A 25434-nucleotide genomic window follows, 5' to 3' on the forward strand; every position below is an offset into this window, starting at 1 on the left:
ATAGGGTTGCAGATCCCTTTAGCTCCTTGGGTACTTTCTCTAGCTTCTCCATTGGGAGCCCTGTGATACATCCAATAGCTGACTGTGAACATCCACTCCTGTGTTTGCTAGGCCCCGGCATCGTCTCACAAGAGACAGCTATATTTGGGTCCTTTCAGCAAAATCTTGCTAGTGTATGCAATGGTGTCAGCGTTTAGAAGCTGATTATGGGATGGATCCCTGGATATGGCAGTCTCTAAATGGTCCATCCTTTCATCACAGCTACGAACTTTGTCTCTGTAACTCCTTCCCTGGGTGTTTTGTTCCCAATTTCAAGAAGGTGCACAGTGTCCACACTTTGGTCTTCATTCTTCTTGAGTTTCATGTGTTTAGCAAATTGTATCTTATATCTTGGGTATCCTAAGTTTTGGGCTAATATCCACTTATCAGTGAATACATATTGTGTGAGTTCTTTTGTGATTGTGTTACTTCACTCAAGATGATGCCCTCCAGGTCCATCCATTTGCCTAGGAATTTCATAAATTCATTCTTTTCAATAGCTGAGTAGTACTCCATTGTGTAAATGTACCATAATTTCTGTATCCATTCCTCTGTTGAGGGACATCTGGGTTCTTTCCAGCTTCTGGCTATTATAAATAGGGCTGCTATGAACATAATGGAGCATGTGTCCTTTTTACCGGTTGGGACATCTTCTGGATATATGCCCAGGAGAGGTATTGCTGGATCCTCCGGTAGTACTATGTCCAATTTTCTGAGGAACCGCCAGACTGATTTCCAGAGTAGTTGTACAAGCTTGCAATCCCACCAACAATGGAGGAGTGTTCCTCTTTCTCCACATCCTCGCCAGCATCTGCTGTCACCTGAATTTTTGATCTTAGCCATTCTGACTGGTGTGAGGTGGAATCTCAGGGTTGTTTTGATTTGCATTTCCCTGATGATTAAGGATGTTGAACATTTTTTCAGGTGCTTCTCTGCCATTCGGTATTCCTCAGGTGAGAATTCTTTGTTCAGTTCTGAGCCCCATTTTTTAATGGGGTTATTTGACTTTCTGGAGTCCACCTTCTTGAGTTCTTTATATATATTGGATATTAGTCCCTTATCTGATTTAGGATAGGTGAAGATCCTTTCCCAATCTGTTGGTGGTTTTTTTGTCTTATTGATGGTGTCTTTAGCCTTGCAGAAGCTTTGTAGTTTCATGAGGTCCCACTTGTCAATTCTCGATCTTACAGCACAAGCCATTACTGTTCTATTCAGGAATTTTTCCCCTGTGCCCATATCTTCAAGGCGTTTCCCCACTTTCTCCTCTATAAGTTTCAGTGTCTCTGGTTTTATGTGAAGTTCCTTGATCCACTTAGACTTGACCTTAGTACAAGGAGATAGGAATGGATCGATTCGCATTCTTCTACATGTTAATAACCAGTTGTGCCAGCACCATTTGTTGAAAATGCTGTCTTTCTTCCACTGGATGTTTTTAGCTCCCTTGTCGAAGATCAAGTGACCATAGGTGTGTGGGTTCATTTCTGGGTCTTCAATTCTATTCCATTGGTCTATTTGTCTGTCACTATACCAGTACCATGCAGTTTTTATCACAATTGCTCTGTAGTAGAGCTTTAGGTCCGGCATGGTGATTCCACCAGAGGTTCTTTTATCCTTGAGAAGAGTTTTTGCTATCCTAGGTTTTTTTGTTATTCCAGATGAATTTGCAGATTGCACTTTCTAATTCGTTGAAGAATTGAGTTGGAATTTTGATGGGGATTGCATTGAATCTGTAGATTGCTTTTGGCAAGATAGCCATTTTTACAATGTTGATCCTGCCAATCCATGAGCATGGGAGATCTTTCCATCTTCTGAGATCTTCTATAATTTCTTTCTTCAGAGACTTGAAGTTTTTATTATACAGATCTTTCACTTCCTTAGTTAGAGTCACGCCAAGATATTTTATATTATTTGTGACTATTGAGAAGGGTGTTGTTTCCCTAATTTCTTTCTCAGCCTGTTTATTCTTTGTGTAGAGAAAGGCCATTGATTTGTTTGAGTTAATTTTATATCCAGCTACTTCACCGAAGCTGTTTATCAGGCTTAGGAGTTCTCTGGTGGAATTTTTAGGGTCACTTATATATACTATCATATCATCTGCAAAAAGTGATATTTTGACTTCATCTTTTCCAATTTGTATCCCTTTGATCTCCTTTTGTTGTCGAATTGCTCTGGCTAGGACTTCAAGTACAATGTTGAATAGGTATGGAGAAAGTGGACAGCCTTGTCTAGTCCCTGATTTTAGAGGGATTGCTTCAAGCTTCTCACCATTTACTTTGATGTTGGCTACTGGTTTGCTGTAGATTGCTTTTATCATGTTTAGGTATGGGCCTTGAATTCCTGATCTTTCCAAGACTTTTATCATGAATGGGTGTTGGATCTTGTCAAATGCTTTTTCCGCATCTAACGGAGATGACCATGTGGTTTTTGTCTTTGAGTTTGTTTATATACTGGATTACGTTGATGGATTTCCGTATATTGAACCATCCCTGCATCCCTGGGATGAAACCTACTTGGTCAGGATGGATGATTGTTTTGATGTGTTCTTGGATTCGGTTAGCAAGAACTTTATTGAGGATTTTTGCATCAATATTCATAAGGGATATTGGTCTGAAGTTTTCTATCTTTGTTGGCTCTTTTTGTGGTTTAGGTATCAGAGTAATTGTGGCTTCATAGAATGAGTTGGGTAGAGTACCTTCTGTTTCTATTTTGTGGAATAGTTTGTGAAGAACTGGGATTAGATCTTCTTTGAAGGTCTGATAGAACTCTGCACTAAACCCATCTGGTCCTGGGCTTTTTTTAGTTGGGAGACTATTAATGACTGCTTCTATTTCTTTGGGGGATATAGGGCTGTTTAGATCATTAACCTGATCTTGATTCAACTTTGGTACCTGGTATCTGTCTAGGAACTTCTCCATTTCATCCAGGTTCTCCAGTTTTGTTGAGTATAGCCTTTGGTAGAAGGATCTGATGGTGTTTTGGATGTCTTCAGGATCTGTTGTTATGTCTCCTTTTTCATTTCTGATTTTCTTAATTAGGATGCTTTCCCTGTGCCCTCTAGTGAGTCTGGCTAAGGGTTTATCTATCTTGTTGATTTTCTCAAAGAACCAGCTCCTTGATTGGTTGATTCTTTGAATAGTTTTTCTTGTTTCCACTTGGTTGATTTCACCCCTGAGTTTGATTATTTCCTGCCGTCTACTCCTCTTGGGTGAATTTGCTTCCTTTTGTTCTAGTGCTTTTAGGTATGTTGTCAAGCTGCTAATGTGTGCTCTCTCTAGTTTCCTTTTGGAGGCACTCAGAGCTATGAGTTTTCCTCTTAGAAATGCTTTCATTGCGTCCCATAAGTTTGGGTATGTTGTGGCTTCATTTTCATTGAACTCTAAAAAGTCCTTAATTTCTTTCTTTATTCCTTCCTTGACCAAGGTATCATTGAGAAGAGTGTTGTTCAGTTTCCACGTGAAGGTTGGCTTTCTATTATTTATTTTGTTATTGAAGATCAGCTTTAGTCCATGGTGATCTGATAGGATGCATGGGACAATTTCAATATTTTTCTATCTGTTGAGGCCTGTTTTGTGACCAATTATGTGGTCAATTTTGGAGAAGGTACCATGAGGTGCTGAGAAGAAGGTATATCCTTTTGTTTTAGGATAGAATGTTCTGTAGATATCTGCCAGATCCATTTGATTCATAATTTCTCTTAGTTTCTCTGTGTCCCTGTTTAGTTTCTGTTTCCATGATCTGTCCATTGGTGAAAGTGGTGTGTTGAAGTCTCCCACTATTATTGTATGAGGTGCAATGTGTGCTTTGAGATTTACTAAAGTTTCTTTAATGAATGTGGCTGCCTTTGTATTTGGAGCATAGATATTCAGGATTGATAGTTCCTCTTGGAGGGTTTTACCTTTGATGAGTATGAAGTGTCCCTCCCTGTCTTTTTTAATGACTTTGGGTTGGAAGTCAATCTTATCAGATATTAGAATGGCTACTCCAGCTTGTTTCTTCATACCATTTGCTTGGAAAATTGTTTTCCAGCCTTTCATTCTGAGGTAGTGTCTATCTTTTTCTCTGAGATGAATTTCCTGTAAGCAGCAAAATGTTGGGTCTTGTTTGTGTAGCCAGTTTGTTAGTCTATGTCTTTTTATCGAGGAGTTGAGTCCATTGATATTAAGAGATATTAAGGAAAAGTAATTGTTGTTTCCTGTTATTTTTGTTGTTAAAGTTGGCATTCTGTTCTTGTGGCTGTCTTCTTTTAGGTTTGTTGAGGGATTACCTTCTTGTTGTTTCTAGGGCGTGGTTCCTGTCCTTGTAGTGGTTTTTTTCTGTTATTATCCTTTGAAGGGCTGGATTCGTGGAGAGATAATGTGTGAATTTGGTTTTGTCGTGGAATACTTTGGTTTCTCCATCTATGTTAATTGAGAGTTTGGCTGGGTATAGTAGCCTGGGCTGGACTTTGTGTTCTTTTAGTGTCTGTATAACATCCATCCAGGATCTTCTGGCTTTCATAGTCTCTGGTGAAAAATCTGGTGTAATTCTGATAGGCTTGCCTTTATATGTTACTTGGCCTTTTTCTCTTACTGCTTTTAGTATTCTATCTTTATTTAGAGCATTTGTTGTTCTAATTATTATGTGTCGGGAGGTATTTCTTTTCTGGTCCAGTCTATTTGGAGTTCTGTAGGCTTCTTGTATGTTCATGGGCATCTCTTTCTTTAGATTTGGGAAGTTTTCTTCTATAATTTTGTTGAAGATGTTTGCTGGTCCTTTGAGTTGAAAATCTTCATTCTCATCCACTCCGATTATCCGTAGGTTTGGTCTTCTCATTGTGTCCTGTATTTCTTGGATGTTTTGAGTTAGGATCTTTTTGCATTTTACATTTTCCTTGATTGTTGTGCCGATGTTCTCTATGGAATCTTCTGCACCTGAGATTCTCTCTTCCATCTCTTGTATTCTGTTGCTGATGCTGGTATCTATGGTTCCAGATTTCTTTCCTAGGGTTTCTATCTCCAGTGTTGCCTCATTTTGGGTTTTCTTTATTGTGTCTACTTCCCTTTTTAGGTCTAGTATGGTTTTGTTCATTTCCATCATCTGTTTGGATGTGTTTTCCTGTTTTTCATTAAGGACTTCTACCTGTTTGATTATGTTATCCTGTTTTTCTTTAAGGATTTGTAACTCTTTAGCAGTGTTCTCCTGCATTTCTTTAAGGGATTTTTGTGCTTCCTCTTTAATGTCTTCTACCTGTTTAGCAGTGTTCTCCTGTATTTCTTTAAGTGTGTTATTAAAGTCCTTCTTGAAGTCCTCTACCATCATCAGGAGATATGCTTTTAGATCCGTGTCTAGCTTTTCCGGTGTGTTGGGGTGCCCTGGACTGGGCGAAGTGGGAGTGCTGGGTTCTGATGATGGTGAGTGGTCTTGGTTTCTGTTAGTAAGATTATTACGTTTACCTTTCGCCATCTGGTAATCTCTGGGGTTAGTTGTTGTCGTTGTCACTGTTTAAAGATTGGAGCAGAAGCTGTGTTCCACTCACCAGCAGTCTCAAAATCCTGTGGCGGGGGTCGTGGGTAGCTGGTGGTACCCTGGTGCTGGTCCAGCCGGAAGAGGCCTGTGGTCCTACTCAGGCCGGTTTTCTGCTTCCCTAACTAATGCAGTCTCTGGTCCCGCATGCAATTGGATTGGAGCAGAAGCTGTGTTCCACTCTCCAGAAGTCTTAAGATCCTGTGGCGGGTGTTGTGGGTAGCTGGTGAGTGTCAGCTGACCCTGCGCCCTAGCTACCCCGGTGCTTTTCTGACCTGAAGGGGCTTGTGGCCCTATGTAGGCCGGATTTCTCTCTCCCCAACCAGAGCTGTCTCAGGTCCCGCGTGATTGGACTGGAGCAGAAGCTGTGTTCCACTCACCAGCAGTCTCAAAATCCTGTGGCGGGGGTCGTGGGTAGCTGGCGGGTGTCAGGCGACCCTGCGCTCTAGCTACCTCTGTGCTGATCCGGCCGGATGAGGCCTGTGGCCCTACTCAGGCTGGTTTCTGCTTCCCTAAGCCACAAGTGCTCTTAACCCAAGCCATTCCTCCAGCCTCTAATGACTGTTTTTTTTTTTTAAATAACCTTACACAACCCCCTTGTCTACTTACTTTCTTGTTTTCCACTTCTTAGTTGGTTCATTTGCTTACTATACTCTATGTGTATGAGTCATGTGTCTAAGTGCTATCATCAGTGAGAACAGAAAAATCACCCCTTCTCTTACAGAATATCCCTTAGAATATAGTCCCCAGATCAACAGAATTTAGATATTTTGACAGAAAACAATCCAGTGTGTTATAAGGGACTATACTATGTCTTTTGGTTTTAGTTGGAAAGTGAAATGTTCTTGAATGACATAGCATCTTAAGAACCATTGAATCTTGAAGGATGCACTGGAGTCAGCTCTGACTGGAAAATACCTTTCATTCATGGAAAGACGGTAACACACAGGCAGAAAGGAGAGAAACTTGGCTGGTCTTACACTGAAATGTTTGTGCACATTTGTTTTCTACAAGTTGCACTCTTCAGTGAGCACTGATTAAATATTCTAATTATATTCATAACTTTAAAAATATTAGTTTAGTTTTTTTCCCCATAATTCTATTTCAAATTCAACTCTAACAGAAATGGTAGTGGTATAAAGAGAAAATGTATTAGCATGGATTAAGTCTGGTAACATACTGACAAAAGAAAGAGGGCTGTCAGTCATACTGAGTAGGAGGGGAGAAAAATGCAGACACAATATTTTATGGATATTTTTTGTTTTGGTGACTATGTTCAGTGTGAACTTACAGCTATTCTCCTCTCATGGATGTAGTCTGTGAGCCACAGCTGAGCCTGGTTTCTAGCTGAGCAGTAGACATGATTTCAGCAGAGAAAAATATATTTTCCCTTTCCCAAATTATCAGAACCTCAAACATTAAACACCATTCCCAATCTTTAAGTAAATTTGAAAAGCTCTTGAAAATGTATTATTACTACCTGTTTTCAGACATGACATAAAATCCTATGACATTGTGGCAGCCTAGCTTTATCAGACATCTTTCATTATGAGAGAGAGAAAGAGAGAGAGAGAGAGAGAGAGAGAGAGAGAGAGAGAGAGAGAGAGAGAGAGAGAGAGGGAGAGAGATACTCATAAAAATCATGGAAAAAGTATTACTGTATATATTAGGAATCCTGGTTTTGAGCACAATTTTGATACATCTGAGGAAAGCACAGACATGATCGATTCAAAAGGCTTCCACTGACACTGGGCTGCAGGTGCAGACCCCGTGGTATCTCTAGGCAGATTTTCAGTAATTCAGGAAGTAGATGATCTCGTCAGAGAGGCCCTGCTAACTTACAGAAGGAAACATGCCCAAACTTTAACAATGAATATAAGATGCTGCTGGTTTGTGGCATAGCTGGTTATCAAATTAGCTCCTATATGCACCCATGAAAGATGTCTATAACTTGTTCATTAACCTGGCTAATCCATTAATTGACTTTGAAAGTAAAACATGATAAATAATACAATGGCATTTAACAGTTTCAAGCTCAGAGATTAATTAGCATGAGGTCATAGATGCCAAAAATCCACGCTCTGAATCCTGAAAAATGATTTAAAAATGATCACAGAACCCATTGGAGCCTTAGGGGAATGCATGTATAAATTCTTCCCTGTTATATCCATGTCATGACTCTCTTAGGGTTTTAATATCTTTCATTTGCTTAGCCACAGTGTGAGAGCCAAGGTATGATACATAGACCCCATTTTTGGCATGCATTTCAGACCCGACCCTGTTCTGGACTTACAATTATATACTTATTTTTGCCTTAGCCAGACTCTTAAATATCAAACACGGCTGTAGGCAAAAGAAGACGTTGGTCAGAAAGCCCACCCAGAGGCGCATAATAAATGGACATGAAACAAACATGCATAGTTTCAAACAAGGCTTGCCTTGGTACTCTTGACTCTTATGAGTCATTTGTGTGGGAAGTCAGGAGAAAACACTGAAGAAAAAAAATAACAAGAAATCAATGAGGAAGAGATACTCTTTGGAGCCAAATGCGGAAGCCAAGCATCATAAATTTCCTTGTGGCCAAGCTCGGAGAAGGTAAGAGTCTGGAGAACACTGCTGAAGAATGTGGTAGGGATTTTTCTTTCCAAGGGGGATCCATGCACCTGTTGATGTATTTTCCAGGCCCTTGAATGATAACAATTTATGAGGCCATTAATACTAAGCCCCAAGATTTATCAGATGTGCCGTTTGTCTTGGGGCCAACATAACCTCATAAAATTTGGGTTGCGTCGGGTTAAAATGGAGCCTTCTGCTGTTGGAGTTATGCAGAGCATTTAAATCGGCTAATCCTACAAGAACTACACATTTCTCCCGCCTATTAAAGGGTCTTTAGGGATGCCTACCAGTGGCAGAAGAAGGCTGGCGGGGACAGTCGGCTGCTGGGTGAGGTGACATGGAGGCTGCAGGAGAAGAATGGGTCCGGGAGAGGAGACCATGTTTCTCTAATCCATCAGTGCCAACTGCAGCCAGCGTCTGGTGCACCGAGAGTGAGCGCGCGCGTGAGGACTCCAGCAAGGGAGGCTGCCAAGAAAAGGGCAAAAGAGAAAGAAATGTGAGCCCAGCACTGAGGAAGATACTGAGAGCAACATGTCAACAAATTAAGTTCATCAGGTTAGAGACATAAACAGGGGGAGGAACAGGAAAAAAACTAGGGGGCGAGGGGAGGGGGGAGGATTAGTCAACATCAATAAATCCATTCAGCAGGTGTTTACAAATTGACAGCCATCCCTGCTGCCTAGCTAAGAGGAACTATTCCTGGGCAGGATGAGCTGGTTCAAACCAACAGTCTAACTGATTGAAGGAAACACATCTTTAAGCCCAAGAAAAGAAGGCACTCACTTGTTGCTTTCTTTAATACCAACGGTTTGAACGCAGCCCTAGAAGGAATTCACAAAAAAGGAAGGACTGCTTAGGAGGCTTGTTTCTGAACACACTGCCCTGCATCTCAATCACTGGTATTGTGCATAAAGTCTATGAGCACTTCTGAAATTGCCAGTTAACTGACTATATTTTGACACCTTTCAGTGTTCATGTAAAGGTGTAGGATGAGAGAGTTTTGTCACAGTTTGAAGAAAAGAGTATCAGTGCTGTAAAATCGAGAGTGCCATTTATAGACACTAGGTTGGATCCTTTGTATTTAACATTACTTTTCCTTTTTAACTTATCAAGTTATTCAGTCAGAAGACCAAGACGTAGATGCTTCTGGATGACTCATTAGATTATTCTTCAGTGTCCAAGAAGGACAATCTGCAAAACACAGAGGGGCAGCTCATCTACTCATCAAAAGTCCAGTGGCCACACCACCTCTTCGGCAGCAGGGAATTCATACGTTTTCTGCTATTTTTAAATGTATTTTTCCTTCAGTTTCTTCTGCTCCACGCTTTGTCTCTGTATCTCTTCCCATGGGTATTTTGATCCCCCTTCTAAGAAGGACTGAAGTATCCACACTGTGTTCTTACTTCTTCCTGAGCTTCATGTGGTCTGTAAATTGTATCTTGGGTATTCTACACTTCTGGGCTAATATCTAGTTAACAGTGAGTGCATACCATGTGTGTTCTTTTATGACGTGGTTACCACACTCAGGATGATATTTTCTAGTTGTGCCCATTTGCCTAAGAATCTCATGAATTCATTGTTTTTAATTGCTGAGTAGTACCCCATTGTGTAAATGTACCACATTTTCTGTATCCATTCCTCTGTTGAAGGACATCTGGGTTCTTTCCAGCTTCTGGCTATTATAAATAAGGCTGCTGTGAACATAGTGGAGTATGTGTTCTTATTACATCTTCTCGGTATGTTTAGAGATGGTATAATGGTATAATGGTATAATGTCCAGTTTTCTGAGGAACCACCAAACTGATTTCCAGAGTGGTTGTACCAGGTTGCAATCCCACCAGCAATGGAGGAGAGTTTATCTTTTGCCACATTCTCCCCAGCATCTGCTGTCTCCTGAGTTTTTGACCTTAGCCATTCTGACTGGTGTGAGGTGGAATCTCAGGGTTGTTTTGATTTGCATTTCCATGATGACTAAGGATGTTGAGCATTTTTTTTTTTTAGGTGCTTCTTGGCCAGTCTGTATTCCTCAGTTGAAAATTCTTTGTTTAGCTCTGTACCTCATTTTTAGTAGGCTTATTTGGTTTACACCCAGTGACTATCCCACTTGGGGAATCCATCACATATACAGTTACCAAAACCAGACACTATTGTGAATGCCAACAAGTGCTTGCTGACAGGAGCCTGATATAGCTGTCTCCTGAGAGGCTCTGCCAGTGCCTGACAAATACAGAAGTGGATGCTCATAGCCATCTACTGGACTGAGCACAGGGTCCCCAGTGCAGGAGTTAAGAGAAAGGACCCAAGAAATTGAAGGCGTTTGCAGCCCCATAGGAATAACAATATGAACCAACCATTACCCTCCTCCCCACAACTCCCAGACTAAACCACCAACCAAAGAGTACTTCGAAGAACCCATGGCTCCAGATGCATATGTAACAGAGGATGACCTTGTGGGACATCAATGAAAGGAGAGACCATTGGTCCTGTGAAGGCTCAATGCCCCAGTGTAAGGGAATGCTAGGAGAGGGAATCTGGAGTGGGTGGGTTAGTGGGCAGGGGGAGGGAGGGAGGGGACGGGGGGGGGTTTCGAAGGAGGAATGAGGAAAAGGAATAACACTTCAAATGTAAATAAAGAAAATAATAAATGTATCTTTAATAAAAAATCTATCTTTTCAAAGATACATGGAAACACAGAGATACCTCCATTCGTCTTAAAAAGGGGAACAAAATACCCATGGAAGGAGTTACAGAGACAAAATTTGGAGCAGAGACTGAAAGACTGACCATCCAGAGACTGCCCCACCTGGGGATCCATCCCATATACAACCACCAAACTCAAACACTATGGCAGATGCTAACAAGAGCGTGCTGACAGGAGCCTGATATAGCTGCCTCCTGAGAGGCTCTACCAATGCCTGGCAAATACAGAAGTGGATGCTCACAGTCATCCATTGGACTGAGAACAGGGTCCCCATTGAAGGAGCTAGAGAAAGGACCCAAGGAGCTGAAGGAGCTTGCAGCCCTATAGGAGGAACAACAATATGAACTAACCAGTACCCCCAGAGCTCCCTGGGACTAAACCACCAATCAAAGAAAACAGATGGTGGGACTCATGTCTGTAGTTGCATATGCAGCAGAGGATGGCCTAGTAGGCCATCAATGGGAGGAGAGGCCCTTGGTCCTGAGAAGGCTCTATGCCACAGTATAGGGGAATGCCAAGGCCAGGAAGTGGGAGTGGGTGGGTTGGAGAGCAGGGAGAGGGAGGAGGGGATAGGGGAGTTCGGAGAGGAAACTGGGAAAGGGAATAATGTTTGAAATGTAAATAAAGAAAATATCTAATTTTTAAAAAAGAAGTTAAAAAGGAAGATGACTTGCGGGTTCCTAAAAGTTTGAGTTCTGGCACTATGCCCATTGTGTCTAATGGATTTGTTGCTCCTGATTATTCACATTTTTGCCTTTCTATAGCACGTACTTCCATGTGACTATGAGACTCCACAATCATCCGAAACATTCTTCAAACTTTTCAGAGAATATTTTTGATCTTTGTCCAGTGCCATTAAATGTCATTTCTCTCTCTGCTTAAATCTTTTAATATTAGGATTTTTCTCTGTCCTCTCTCCTGTCATATACATATATATTTTTTCAAGTTAATGTCTTACAGTCACTGTTTCTTGAGTTCACAAATGATGCTGAGTACTGTGCTAGTTTTTAAAGCTACACAATGAAATTATTAATATAAGGACCACTGTATAGGAAAAGTCAAGGTGCTTTGAAACTGTTAGGAATATAAAGAAGCACATGGAACTGGTAAGGAAGGTTCCAGAAACTTTCATATTAAGAAAGCTTAATTCAAATTAAAAATGGGAAGAATATGGGAAGAAATAGAGAAAGCTTTGTGTAAAACCTATAAGTGCATGTGTGTGCATGTTTGTGCTTGTGTGTGCATGTGTGCATATGAGTGTGCATGTGTGTGCTTGTTTGTGCTTGTGTATGTATGTGTGTGCTTGTGTGCGCTTGAGTGTGTATTTGGTTGGGTGCTAATGCATGTGATCTGTTCTTTACACTACTAATTGACTTTGAAAGTGGACACAAGACATTACACTTCTTCTGATGTATTTCTGCTACATTTTATCTCATGGGTTTTGTAAATGCTAAAATGTTATTATGTGTTAAGAATAAATAACAAATATTTGGAAGTCAAAGGCCATGCTTTTCTTTCAATAATATTGGTATTTTAGATAATGGGGGAAGAGCTACTGTTAGTACTCCTTTTGGATAAACCAAGCTATCATCTTTCTTCTTACACATGTGTGCTTTCTGTGTGCTTTAGAGAAACTGTAAATAAAACTTTAGAAAATTATTTGTTAATTTATAACTGTGATTTCCAACCCAACTAATAACAGTCAACATACCCAATGTCAACATTATGAATATGTAAGTTAAGAGGCAAATTGCTTGCTTGATAATAGTTATTTATCACATGTGTTTATCTAATGACTGATATATACACAGACGCTCTGCTGTGTTGTTACATAACAAAGTGAGATAAACATCACTCCTGATTTTTCAGACTGGTACCCAAACTTCAGGATCTTGCCTCTAGAAAACTATACAAAGATATGAACTTTGCCTGGAATTAATTCCCAGGCAACGTGTTTCTATACACAGTAGACACAAATATGTTGACTACTTAAATTAACAACAACAATAACAAAAAATATCGCCATCTTTAAAATCTCACAATAACAGCAGTATAAAACAAGAAAGAATGTAATAGACAATTATTAAATATAATATAGCATAGAGATAACTGAGAAATTCATGAGAAATGGAGTCCAGGTCAAATAGTTTCCAAAGAAAATACCTTGATATTAGTTCTTGGGCAGAGAGAGACATGTCCCCATTAATGAAGGACTATTTGTAATTGGTAATTTTATGTGTTTTCCAAAATTTTGCCTGTCACATACAGTAAATTTTTAGTTAATAAAAATGCTTGTTATTTGTTCTTTCAGATGTTTCATTAGGGCAGATCTGGACCACCAGATAAACATGGTCAACTATGTTCAAACTGTCACACAAAATAGGACTGTAAGAAGAGAAAAGGTGGCTCATTTTATGAACTCGCTGAACTTTTACAATGAATCATGGCTTCCAGTGTACAGGAAAAGCTCTGACAATCAAGGCAGCAAGGAAGCAACCCATTATTACAGTCTTATCCACTAATTAAAAAAAGCTCATTTCTGTGGGTAGAGAAATTACACTGAATTTCTGCTGGCTGAAGATAGTTGAAATTTTTTGTGAACTTTTTAAAATTTAAAATTATAGAAGATAATTTTATTTGTCATTTTATGTCACAGTTTGGAGAATGGAAGGACACACTTCTTTCTTTTATTGTCAAAAAAAAAAAAAAATCAAATGCCAAACAGGTCAGGTTCTATAGACTTTAAAAACTATCCATGTAGCCAAATTGACATTTTGCTTATTAGCACTGGTAGGAAATGTGTCATGCTCCTTAAACATCATAAGCAGGCCAACATAAAAGCACTTCTGTGGGAAAAGGCACCTCATAAATTGACCTTAAATAGTCTATTGTCCTTTTCAGGCTACTGAACTCAGTATGTAAGGCCAATTTGCCTCTAAAGAGGACAGAGTCTATAGGATCATCAGTTACCCCTCCCTCTAATAGAACAATTCAGTTACTTTCAGGGACGTTATCATGCATTCATTTCATAAAGGCCTCCCTATTGCCTAGTAAGCATTGGTGCCTGTGCCAACAGGTACTGCGTGTTAATGGGTGTGTAGGGCAGGGAGACTTCAAGACTCTGTTTCACGGTTGGCGTTTTGTTTGTGTTATTTTGCTTTCATTGCTTGTTGCTATTTTATGAAACCTGTTTATGGCTTCTGAATTTTTTTCCTCATCTCAGTGGCTACATCATTATTTGTCATGTGGGTGGTCATCCATAGGCTATTACCCATGTTATAGCTTTAGCTGCCACAAATAATAAAAAATTTATAATGTCTGACCTTTGAAACAATCCGAGTCTTTTGAATTGATTTCACAAAAGAGAAAACTTTAAAGCACACGTGATAACAAGAGATGCAATCCTGGGAAAAATAATTGGGGACAAAACTCCTCCTGGTTTTCACTTTAAATTCTATTTCTAAAAGCACTTCCATTTTTAGAGTTGAGTAAATTGAATTCCCCTTTTTTGGCTTACCATGTTTTAGATTTCAAAAATATTGCTTTTATAACAAATTAGAATTGCAAAGGTCCCTAAGGTTATCATAAAAGACGTCAGGTGCATTTACATACTTAAAGCCTTTGTATTGTTCAGGGTGGGCGAATAAATCTTGGTAAGTTTTAGATTTTGTAAAGTTTAACATGTATGTTAATAATTTACAGGTCACTATTAAATAAGTAGGTGCAATATATAAATTTTAAGGTAACAAGATACAAAACTTTAAGAGGAAAAAAGAAGAAACAATCTGAAAACTGATAGAGAAAAAAAGTTGAAATAGCAAATACAAAACATAAAGTAAGATACTAGAAAAAAGTCCCCAATTCACAGTAAGCACAGATGATGCGAATGTACCCAGTTCCTAGGTAAATTGCAGAGGCAGCCAAACTGCTTTGGCTGAAACATATTAAAGGCAAAATTCTTCAAATGAATAGAAGGCAAGAAAAAAGATAAAACAGAAGCAACATCCTTATGCAGTCAGTTCTTCTATAAAAAGGACATAATAGATATTAGGAAGAAAGTATCAGAGACAAGAGAATGATATCTATAAAAGAGTATAAATGTTTAACAAAATTCTAAACTTCAAGGAGTCCAATAAAATGGACTCAAAATTATAAAATAAATTGTCAGGTCAGGGCTACTAGAATCAACTGCAAAACCCACATGCAGAATTTTATAGCAAACTTATCACAAAATAAAGCTAACGAAGACTTAAACAAAATTGCCCACTGAAAAGGAGTTGCATCATTTTTCAGCCAGTAAACATATTCCTTCAAGCACAGAAAACATGAAGCAGAACCAAATTCGTGTGATCACCACAATAAAATGCCCACAAACTTCTGATTAGCATCTACAATGAGTTCTATTCAGCCTCACAAAGTAGGGAATTCGGGTATAACCTTAGGGTTGAACCATAGAAAAAGTATGATAAGTGAAGCCAGCAAGGTACGCAGCCCAAACGTTGTGTGATTTCACTTATAAAACACATGGACACCAGACACACCTCAGAGGTGTCTTAAAAAACTTTCAGGTGAGCAAGGGGTGTCAGTAAAGGTAAAACCTGGTGAGCTCATGAAGAAATAATAATTCATAATTGGACTTCTATTAACATTATATGCAAAAATAACTGAATGTGGTTAAACATAAAGGCACAAATTTGAGGCAAATGGTGAGATTACCATGCTGAACAAAGGAATCTCAAATCTCCTATTCATTAGAATTTAGCAAAAGCAAAAATCAGAGGAAGGGGTAAATACTTGCATAAGAAAAATTAAAGAAAAATTTCATGTTTATGACACAACCCCTAAAAGCAAAGAAGGGAACAATAGACACATACTGCTAATAGGAAAGTCCTAGAGGATGGGAGGTACACAGAAATAATCACAGCTAAGCAAGAAACCACAAACTTTAACTTAATTATCATGAGAAATTGTCTTATACTCCACACTGATCAGAAATAGAGAAGTTGAATATTACCAATTCTTTCTGAAAGGATAGAACAAGGTGATCTCATGGGTGTCTATGAGAGAGGAACTGTTTTAAACATTTTAAGGGTAATTCTCTAATAGGTATCAAAGTGAAGCTGGGACATGAACTACAGTAAAAGTGAGTGAAAGAAAGTAACCAGATCAACGTGGCTTCAACTTTAGATCATGTAAGTCGATGAATACATAAGCATGTATAAAGTAACAGTAAGTAAATGTGAATAATAATATAATAAATATAAAAAGAAATTTGTGGGAAAGAGAGAAGTAATGGAAATGGTATATGTGTATGTATGTGTATGATGTTTATGTATATGATATATGTATGTGATATATATATATTCCACTTGTGAATGCATTTCAGTTAACTTTAAATTGTTATTAGTGTTTTATATAAGTGGGTGCCTTTATGTCTGTCTATGCACAACTTTTGAGCAGTGCCTGAGGAGCCAGGACAGAGTATTGGATTCCTGTGACCTGGAATTACAGGTGGTTATGAACTACCATGTGAATGCTAGGAATATCCCAGGTCCTCTGGAAGAGCATCCAGTGCTCTCAATTGTAGACCCATGGCTCCATCCCAAAATTTAAATGTTTAAAAGTGCTTTAGAGGAGACAGTTAGTATGTATTCACCTACTCTTCTTCTATGAACCAAAGCAAGGGGTGAAGAGCTGTGTAGTGAGGTGACTGATCATGGAACAACACTGGAAATAGAAATCAATAGCAGAATAGGGACACTTGATATAAAATTATTATTATCTTGATACCACCCCTGCCTGATTACTTTCAGAGCCAGAGATTAGGAATCTCTTAGTTGCAGAATTAAAAATAAAAGAAACTCCCAGAAAAAAAAAAAAACTCTATCAGCATTGTAGTGGGAAACCTTACTTACATAGTTACAGCCTAACTAGATAAAAGGTCTAAACTGTCTCCCAACAAACCCCAATGTTGGTGTATCCAGGATCCATATTAGAATAGACATAAATTACAGATATGCCCTGGATTACAGCATTATCTGGCTGGAATACAGAAATGCCCTTAATTCCTAACAATGAAGGTAAAGTTAGTTTGTAAATGGAAGCAAGACATGTTTGAAAGTTATATCTAATTGAGGGGTAGACAAAGTAATGAATCAGCAAACGATTTGACAGAATGAGTTAGAGATAGGATAAGCCCAACTTACGTGAGGACAGGAAAAAAGGGTACTTAAGAGCAAAACAAGTCTTAATAACAGTTAAAAAATAAAATCATATTATGTACCTCTTCAGATGACAATGGAAGAAAACTAAAATTCAACAAGAGACACTGTAGAAAGTATTATGAAAATACAAGACAGATTAAAACATAAATTTGAACAATTTTTGGGTTATTTAGTAAGTCAGAAGGAAAATTAAAAATTTTTTGAAATAAATAAATTTAGGAATATAATACTACTAAAGCATGTAGATGTACAAAGTAGTACTATGGTGTTTAGATAAAAGTATGTATTACAGAAAAAATTGTCAAAAACCATATAAGAATTGAATTTAAAAACATAGAGAATTGAATCAAACGTAAAATGAGTAAAGGGGAAGAATTAATGCAAATTAGAATAGAAACAAATTAATATAAAGAGTCATTAGTATGAGTGAGAGAAATCCAAATAAATAAAAGTAGAGATGAAAAAGAAGACTTGACAATGTCTGCCATATGTAATATTGTTGTGATTATTTTGAAAATCTATATACTAACACATTAAAATGGTAGGTTAAATAGACAAAGTTTGGAATACATCAAAGAAACTGAAATTGAAGCAAGAGAATATGGAACACTGGAACAATCACATAAAATGTATGGGTCATTGCTAGACAGCTTTTTAGAACTCAGTAAAGTAGAAAGATATCATTCAGTATTCAAACAGCCAGTAGCTTTTCTATATACCACTAGTATTTTAAGGAAGATATTTTTAAATCCATCCCATTCATAATAGCCACAAACACAAAGGCCCAGAACTAGGAATGAAGTCAAATACATAAGTGAAGGACTTCTGTAATAACAACTACATAGCAGCAATGGGTCAAATTACAAAAACAGTATAGAGAGGCACAAAGACATCCCTTCATCTTAGGGTGGAATGATTAACGTTGTTAAAATGTTTCTATCATTTCCAAGCCACCTACAGATTCACTGAAGTCCCCATCAAGGCTCCAATGACATGCTTCACGGTAAAACAAAAATTTATACGGAAGCAAAAAAGACCTTAAATAGCCAATACAGTCTTGAGCGAAACCCAGCAAAGCTAGAAGCATCAAAGTACTTGATTTTAAGACATATGACAGAATCAAAGCAACAGGATACTAATATAAGAATAGACACAGGGTCAATGGAACAAATGAGGAAATCCAGAAAAAAAATTGGATTTCCATGTGCAAAAAGTTAAAACATTCTTGCTTCTCATGGTGTGTAAAAATCAACTCAAGATAGACCAATACATCAAAAGATGAAGCTGTGAAAGCATTAGTAGAAAATACAGGGGGGGCTGATACTTCCATTTATTGATATATAGAATGACTTGCTACTGGGATAGCAAAAGTATAAGAAACAGAATCAAAAATAGAAATAAAACAAATTATAAATGAAAGGCAGTCAAAGTCATGATGGAACAATGTATAAAATGGGAGACCATATCTCCATCTTTTCCTCTGAGATGGGGTTAGCATTCATTATATGTACATAATTAAAAATATTTCAATTTTAAAATGTAGGGTAAATGGCCAAATAATGTAGATAGATTCTCTGTAAAAGGAGGTATGTTAATGGCCAATAAAAGACCATTTTTTAAAAGTCTAACATAGTATTTTTATTGAGTATTTTGGAATTTCACATAATGAACCCCACGGACACTCACTTCCCAGTCCTCCCTAGTCCAGTGCCACTCCTTGTAACCTCCTCCAAGGAGGAGGAGGAGGAGGAGGAGGAGGAGGAGAAGGAGGAGAAGAAGGAGAAGGAGAAGAAGAAGAAGAAGAAGAAGAAGAAGAAGAAGAAGAAGAAGAAGAAGAAGAAGAAGAAGAAGAAGAAGAAGAAGAAGAAGAAAAGTCTATTGTGGGTTGCCCATATATTCACAGGAGCATGGTCAAATTCCAGTGGCCAGCCCTTTGAAGAAAACTGGGTTTTTCCTTACTCCCACCCCTGCCAGATGCTATCAACTCTGAAGAGCTACACTTTAGCATACCTATCACAATTTTTAAGAGTTCTCTTTAATGGATTCCTGTCTAGACTGAATGTTTCTTTTCTGGGGTTGGAGCTGAGAGTTGAGTTTATCACAGAAGCCTTCTATGTCTCTCATTCTCAACTGTGAGTCTGCAGTCATGATATCATTGCAAAAATGCTTCCTTGGCCTTTACAGTCAGCAGGAACAGAGGTCATGGACTTCCACATGTCTTTTGGTGACAGCATAGAATATAAACATTCACATGAATTTTGGCATTAGCTAGGACCATGAAGCTCAGCATGGTCTCCATTGGCAGTACAGACTGCAGATGTCGACATGGTTCTCTGCCACTGAATGGACACCATCAAGGACTTTGATGGCTGCACAGGCCAGGAACATTAACAAGGTCTCTGGTAGAAACACAGACACCAACACAGAACACCAAATGGGCCCTGCCAGAAACATGGCCCAAGGACATCAACATGGCTTTAAGAAGCAGGAAAGACCAAGGACATCCTCTGTTGGTAAACATGGACCACAGATATCAACATTTACTCAGTTGGTAGCACAGATCATGAACCACATGACTCCAGTGGCAGTACATACTATGAACACAGAGCCCCCATCCTGAGCACAGACCATGTGGCCACTGATTGCAGCACAGACCATGGACATCAACATGGCTTTAGAGGGTGTGATGGTTTGTATATCCTTGGACCAGGGAGTGGCATCATCTGAAGGTGTGGCCTTGTTGGAATAGGCGTGACCTGGTTGGAATGGGTGTGTCACTGTGGGTGTAGGTATAAGATCCTCACCCTAGTTGCCTGGAAGTCAGTCTTCCACTAGCAACCTTTGAATGAAGACGTAGAACTCTCAGCTCTGCCTGGATACTGCCATTCTCCCACCTTGAAGATAATGGACTGAACCTCTGAACCTGTAAGCCAGCCCCAATTAAATGTTGTTTTTTATAAGACTTGCCTTGGTCATGGTGTCTGTTCACAGCAGTAAAACCCTAACTAAGACAGAAGTTGGTACTGGGAGTGGGGTATTGCTGTGATAGGCCTGACCATGCTTTTATTTGAAAGAATGTGGATTTGGGGACTTTGTATTTGGAAAGCAATGGAATGCTTTAAATGGGGCTTAATGGGTCATCCTAGTAGAAATATGGAAGATTTTGTTGCTTTGAGTAATTTGAACTGTGTTGACCTGGCCCAAGAGATTTCAAAGAAGAAGAATTTCAGAATGTGGCATAAAGACTGTTTTTGTGGTATTTTGGTGAAGAATGTGGCTAATTTTTGCCCTTGTCTGAAAAGTATGCCTGAAACTAAGATGAAGAGACTCAGATTAATTGCATTGACAAAGGAAATTTCAAAAAAGCCCAGCAGAGACTTTGTTCTCTGGTTAAGTCTTATGAAGAGAAGTTTGAACAAGCATAGCAAGCTTAGAAGGAAAAAATATAAATTATATGGTTTGAGTATTAAAGGAGTACCAGGAAGTGAAATGGAGCAAAATCTTGTGTTCTAGGAGATAAAGATTAAGGGAGTGGGACCTTGGGGCAAGATCCTACCCAGCTAAATTAGATCCAGGCATGGTGGTACACACCTTTAATCCCATGAGACAAGCATGCTGATCTCTACATTCAAGCTCAATCTACAGAGCAAGAACCAGGATAGCCAAGCTTAGGCAGTGAAGGATTTAGAAAACATAAAGCTAGTGATAATGTAATAATACAAGGGGATCATGTTCTAGTTCCTGTAAGCAGCAGAACTCGGCAGCTTCAGCCATGTGCCTCTGGCTCTAGAGTTAAGAATGGAAGTAACTACTGGGAAAATTGATGCTGGTTAGCTGGAGCTAAGGAATTAGCGGTGATTAAGAAGAGACCAGCATCGTTGAGGTGAAATCTTCTGGAAATTGTTTTCTGGGAGCACAAAGAAGCTGTGTTCCAGAGATACCCAAGGTTGTGCCTCATGCTGCGGCTGGACTTGGTAATGTGTAAGAGTCACTCAGGTGGTACTGCTTGTGAAGGAATGAAGGGATCATGGAGAGAAGCTGAGGCTTAGCACTGTGAGAGGCCAGGGAAGCCCATTGGAGAAGGTGAAGCCTCAGCTGTAGTTGATGGTCCAGGACTGAAGGGGTCATGCAAAGGATTTGAGCTTGGCACCCTGAAGAGAGCCTATGAGAGGCTATTGGTGAAGCCTAGTTGGTGTGGAATACCCCAGTGTATTGGAGATGTCAGTACCATGGAGTGATCACCAAGAACTGCAGCCGTAGTGGAGTGGATCAACCTGAGCTTAGAGAGCAGAGCTGGAAAAGTGATGCTAGCCCTTAGGAGGAGTCCAAAAGATCAAGTGGAATCCCAGACACTGAAACAAGAAGCTGTAACATTGAAATTGCCTTGGAGACTCAAAGGTGTTAAAGATGCCAGAGCCATGGGACACATGCTGAGGAAAGCTGCTAACAGGGAGTGGAACCAGCCCAGGAGAAAGCAGTTTGTTGCAGTCAACAAAGATGAAAAAGGAGTGGAGATCTGAAGACCGCTTTGACGTCAGCCATGGAGATGCAGAGTTTGGAGTTTGCCCAGCTGGTTTCCTGCCTTGCTTTGGAGATTACAGTTAATTAAGTTGGATGAATCTCAGAAGAGACCTTGAACTTTGGACTTTTAACATTGTGACTGCTATAGACTATGAGGACTTTGAAAAGTTGGATTAAATGCATTTTGCATTATGCTATGTTTAAGGATGGCCCCCATAGACTCATGTTTTTGAACAAGTCAATGGGGACCAGGGAGTGGAATGTGATGGTTTGTATATCCTTGGACCAGGGAGTGGCATCATCTGAAGGTGTGGCCTTGTTGGAATAGGCGTGACCTGGTTGGAATGGGTGTGTCACTGTGGGTGTAGGTATAAGATCCTCACCCTAGTTGCCTGGAAGTCAGTCTTCCACTAGCAACCTTTGAATGAAGACGTAGAACTCTCAGCTCTGCCTGGATACTGCCATTCTCCCACCTTGAAGATAATGGACTGAACCTCTGAACCTGTAAGCCAGCCCCAATTAAATGTTGTTTTTTATAAGACTTGCCTTGGTCATGGTGTCTGTTCACAGCAGTAAAACCCTAACTAAGACAGAGGGCAACATGGATCATGGACATCAACAAGGCTTCCTATGGTGGCACAGACAATGGACATTTACATTGCACCCAGCACCAACAAAATAGTTTTGCCATTAGCCAAATTAGAAACTGAAATTAAAACTGCAACAAGAGACCACTATACCCCAGTAGGGTTGGTATTAGAGAAAAATAATGCTGTGAGAATTCATGATAGCCTAAGGTTAAAACAACCCAAATGTCTATCAATTCATGAACTGATAAACATGTTGAGGCAGATCTGGGACTCTAGTTCTCTGCGAGAGTTTACAGGCAGATCCCCAGAGTTTGCTGACCATCCAGTCCAGTCAATCACTGTGCTTGGACTTAATGACAGACCCTGTCTGTAATATAACATGGAATATTGCAGAGGAACACACATGCATACACACACACACACATACATGTACACTACCTACACACATACTTCCATTCCCATACTTAAAATACATTACTTTGTTGGAACATTGGTAGACAAATGGTTGTTTAGGGTATATGCTGGGTTGAAGTATAAACTGCTCATAGGTAGCACAGTCAACTTTTCCTAAAATGACTATGCAAATGACTACACAGAATGCTGACTGTACTAAAACAATTCAGTTGTTTACAGAAACTCAAGAATGGTACAATGTGAATTTGTGTTAGGTATAGTACAAGAACGTTTCTGTACCAATACCTTAAAATTTATTTTAAAATGTTTCGTTTTGACCTCATTTTGGTTTACTCCCATTTTATATAGACAGTGATATATATTTATAGTTTGAATATAGATTTCAGTGTTTACATATATATGCAATTATGTAATTACATATAAAAATTGTAAAACATATTTACTGTGCTAAAAAATGCATGTTAGGTAAAAGACAAAATGTTCCTTTGGTGTGAAGCATAAGCCCACTTCCCCTAATATGTTACTTAGGGTTTCTATTTCTGTGGTAAAACACCATAACCAAAAAAGCACCACAGGCTTGCCTGCAGCCTAATTCAGTGCAGGCATTTTGTGGTTGAGGTTCCAATTTTCCTGAAACACTCTAACATGTGTCAGGTTGACATAAAACTAGGTAGCATACCTATGCACAGAGGGAAAGTACCACTGCAGAACACAGCAGGAATGTGAGTCTTCGTAGGCAAGTATGGCACCTCACCAAGTATGGCAAGGGGCACTGACCATCCTGTGGTGAGCACTACTTAGGGACTTCATGATATTCTGCCAACTTCCTGCAAATGCTGAGCTGTGGCCCTGATGGCAGAGGTCAGACTGAGGGGTGTGTGTGAAATAGTCCTAGTACCATTGTATGCTCATTGGTCAATTAACTGATGTAATTGCTCCTTTAGTTCTTGTTCCAAATATGTGTCATTGTCTAGCATGTTTCCTATGATGACAGCAAAGAGGACACACACACACACAGCCCAGAAGTGGAGTTTTATATATACAATACCCTCATGTTGAAATCACCCAGAATCTATAGAATCTATGGAATCTATAGTAGATAAATCATAAGGCAAGGTAATGGACTAGAGAACATTCCAGAGCTCCCACAGCATCTCCACAGGATCCATGGGAGATGGGTTCAGCAGTGGCCAATGTTTGTAAGTATGCACAGAAGGGTAATGTGTGGCATCCTAGCAGTACAATAGGCCTGCTGTGAGCTGAAACCTAGCTAACCACAGTGTGCCTCCATACAATAGTCTTGGTAAAATTTACTACCAGTAAATTTCATAAGCAACTACCTCACACTAGTAAATATGTCTAGATAGAAGAGTTTCATGGGGGGAAATATATCTAATTTGTTTTTCATTATGCATTTACAACTCTGTGAGGGTAGTTGGTTTAGAAATGTTTAAGATCCAACACTTTAGAACCCTCTTGGAAAATGACCTCTTTCAATCAAAGGAAGTCTCAAGGCACTACTACACACAAAAGAAACCACAGACAAATGTTGAAATTAAGAGAGCAAATCATCCACAATGAATAGTTTCTATCACAATAGTAGAGGTTTTTTTTTTAAATCCAAGTTATTTTCTTCCCCTTTAGTTGTTTTTCAGTTCTATGTTTTTATAGTTTTGCCTGTAGAAAAAAATGTTCGAGAAAGCAAACTGAAGTTATTTTAATTATGTAACAGCCTAGAGGAAGATGAAATTGTACAATGGCCTGGAAGAACATCTTCTGCCTGGTCGGTAGCCAATGGATGGAGAAGGCAGAACAATAGAGCTGGTCTAGAAATAATGGCCTGGAGATAAAGAGAAAAGCAAAGTCTGGATTGAGGATGATGGATCTCCCAAGTGTTTCCTTTATTCCTCCCTTAGATAATTGGAGTCCAGATATAAAATAAATCATAATGAGAGAGAAGACAAGCAATATAAATCATGGCTTCGTGGGACACATGGGTTGGATAGATTTATATTGAATAGATCTTCACAGCCTAGGATTTCTGGAAGAATTCTAATGGATTTAAACTCCAGAAATTGTATGCAAATTGTGAGAATGTGCACCAGTAAGTTTTCTTATTAGAGAGTACAGAACTTTCAGCACAGAAATAATTAATTTTAAAAGTAATATCATGAGTTAAAGTTCTAAGAAAAATGGAGTAAGTGGCTATTATAAAAAGCCACTAATTACAACTTTTAGTTTTGTCTGTTGATCTAACAGGTTTGAGGCAGATAGTAGCTCATAAGGGATTTTTGGAACAATTGGGGGTTTGGACATACAGTTGGGTCAAAAGAGAAGAATTAATACTCACATATCTTTCGATCCCGAGAAATCATTTGATTGAAAACAACTTAGAGGACTCACCTATATTTTATCAGTGGTAAATGCAACTGAGTTACCAAACATGAGAAACTAAAAAAAAAAAAATGCTACTTATTACTATTTCCACTTTCTCTCACAGTACACATACATCAAGGCAATGCATCCCACTTCTTTTGTAAGTGATCATAAGCCTCTTGCAGACAGCATATACTGGAACGTTAGACTCACACCCACATCAAATAGAATATTGTCTGACTTACATGTACTCTACCATCTTCTGAAAAGGTAGCAATTTTTTTTTCATAAAATCGACAGCTTTATTTTCAGAAGCACCAAGTTTAACTCATAAGATAGTAAGATTAACTTACACACATCAATTCACTTTGTATGTGAAAATCACTTGCATCTTTTACACTTAGATATTGAAATATACTCTGATGCACTAGTTAACATGAATGTAGTCATA

At 39.0% G+C, this 25434-nt stretch overlaps 1 protein-coding gene across 1 annotated transcript in view; it reads right to left on the minus strand.

Annotated features, from left to right (window-relative positions):
* Positions 1-25434, minus strand: part of Hdac9 (histone deacetylase 9) — a 623166-nt gene that overhangs the window by 23062 nt on the left and 574670 nt on the right. The window contains exon 14 of the mRNA XM_085830292.1: positions 8445-8622. Coding sequence (XP_085686418.1) covers positions 8445-8622 — 178 coding nt within the window. The remainder of the gene's footprint in view (positions 1-8444; positions 8623-25434) is intronic.

This window comes from Mus caroli, unplaced genomic scaffold (genome assembly GCF_978045245.1).
Source record: "Mus caroli unplaced genomic scaffold, Mus_caroli_1 scaffold_14, whole genome shotgun sequence".
In the NCBI taxonomy this organism is placed as follows: domain Eukaryota; kingdom Metazoa; phylum Chordata; class Mammalia; order Rodentia; family Muridae; genus Mus; species Mus caroli.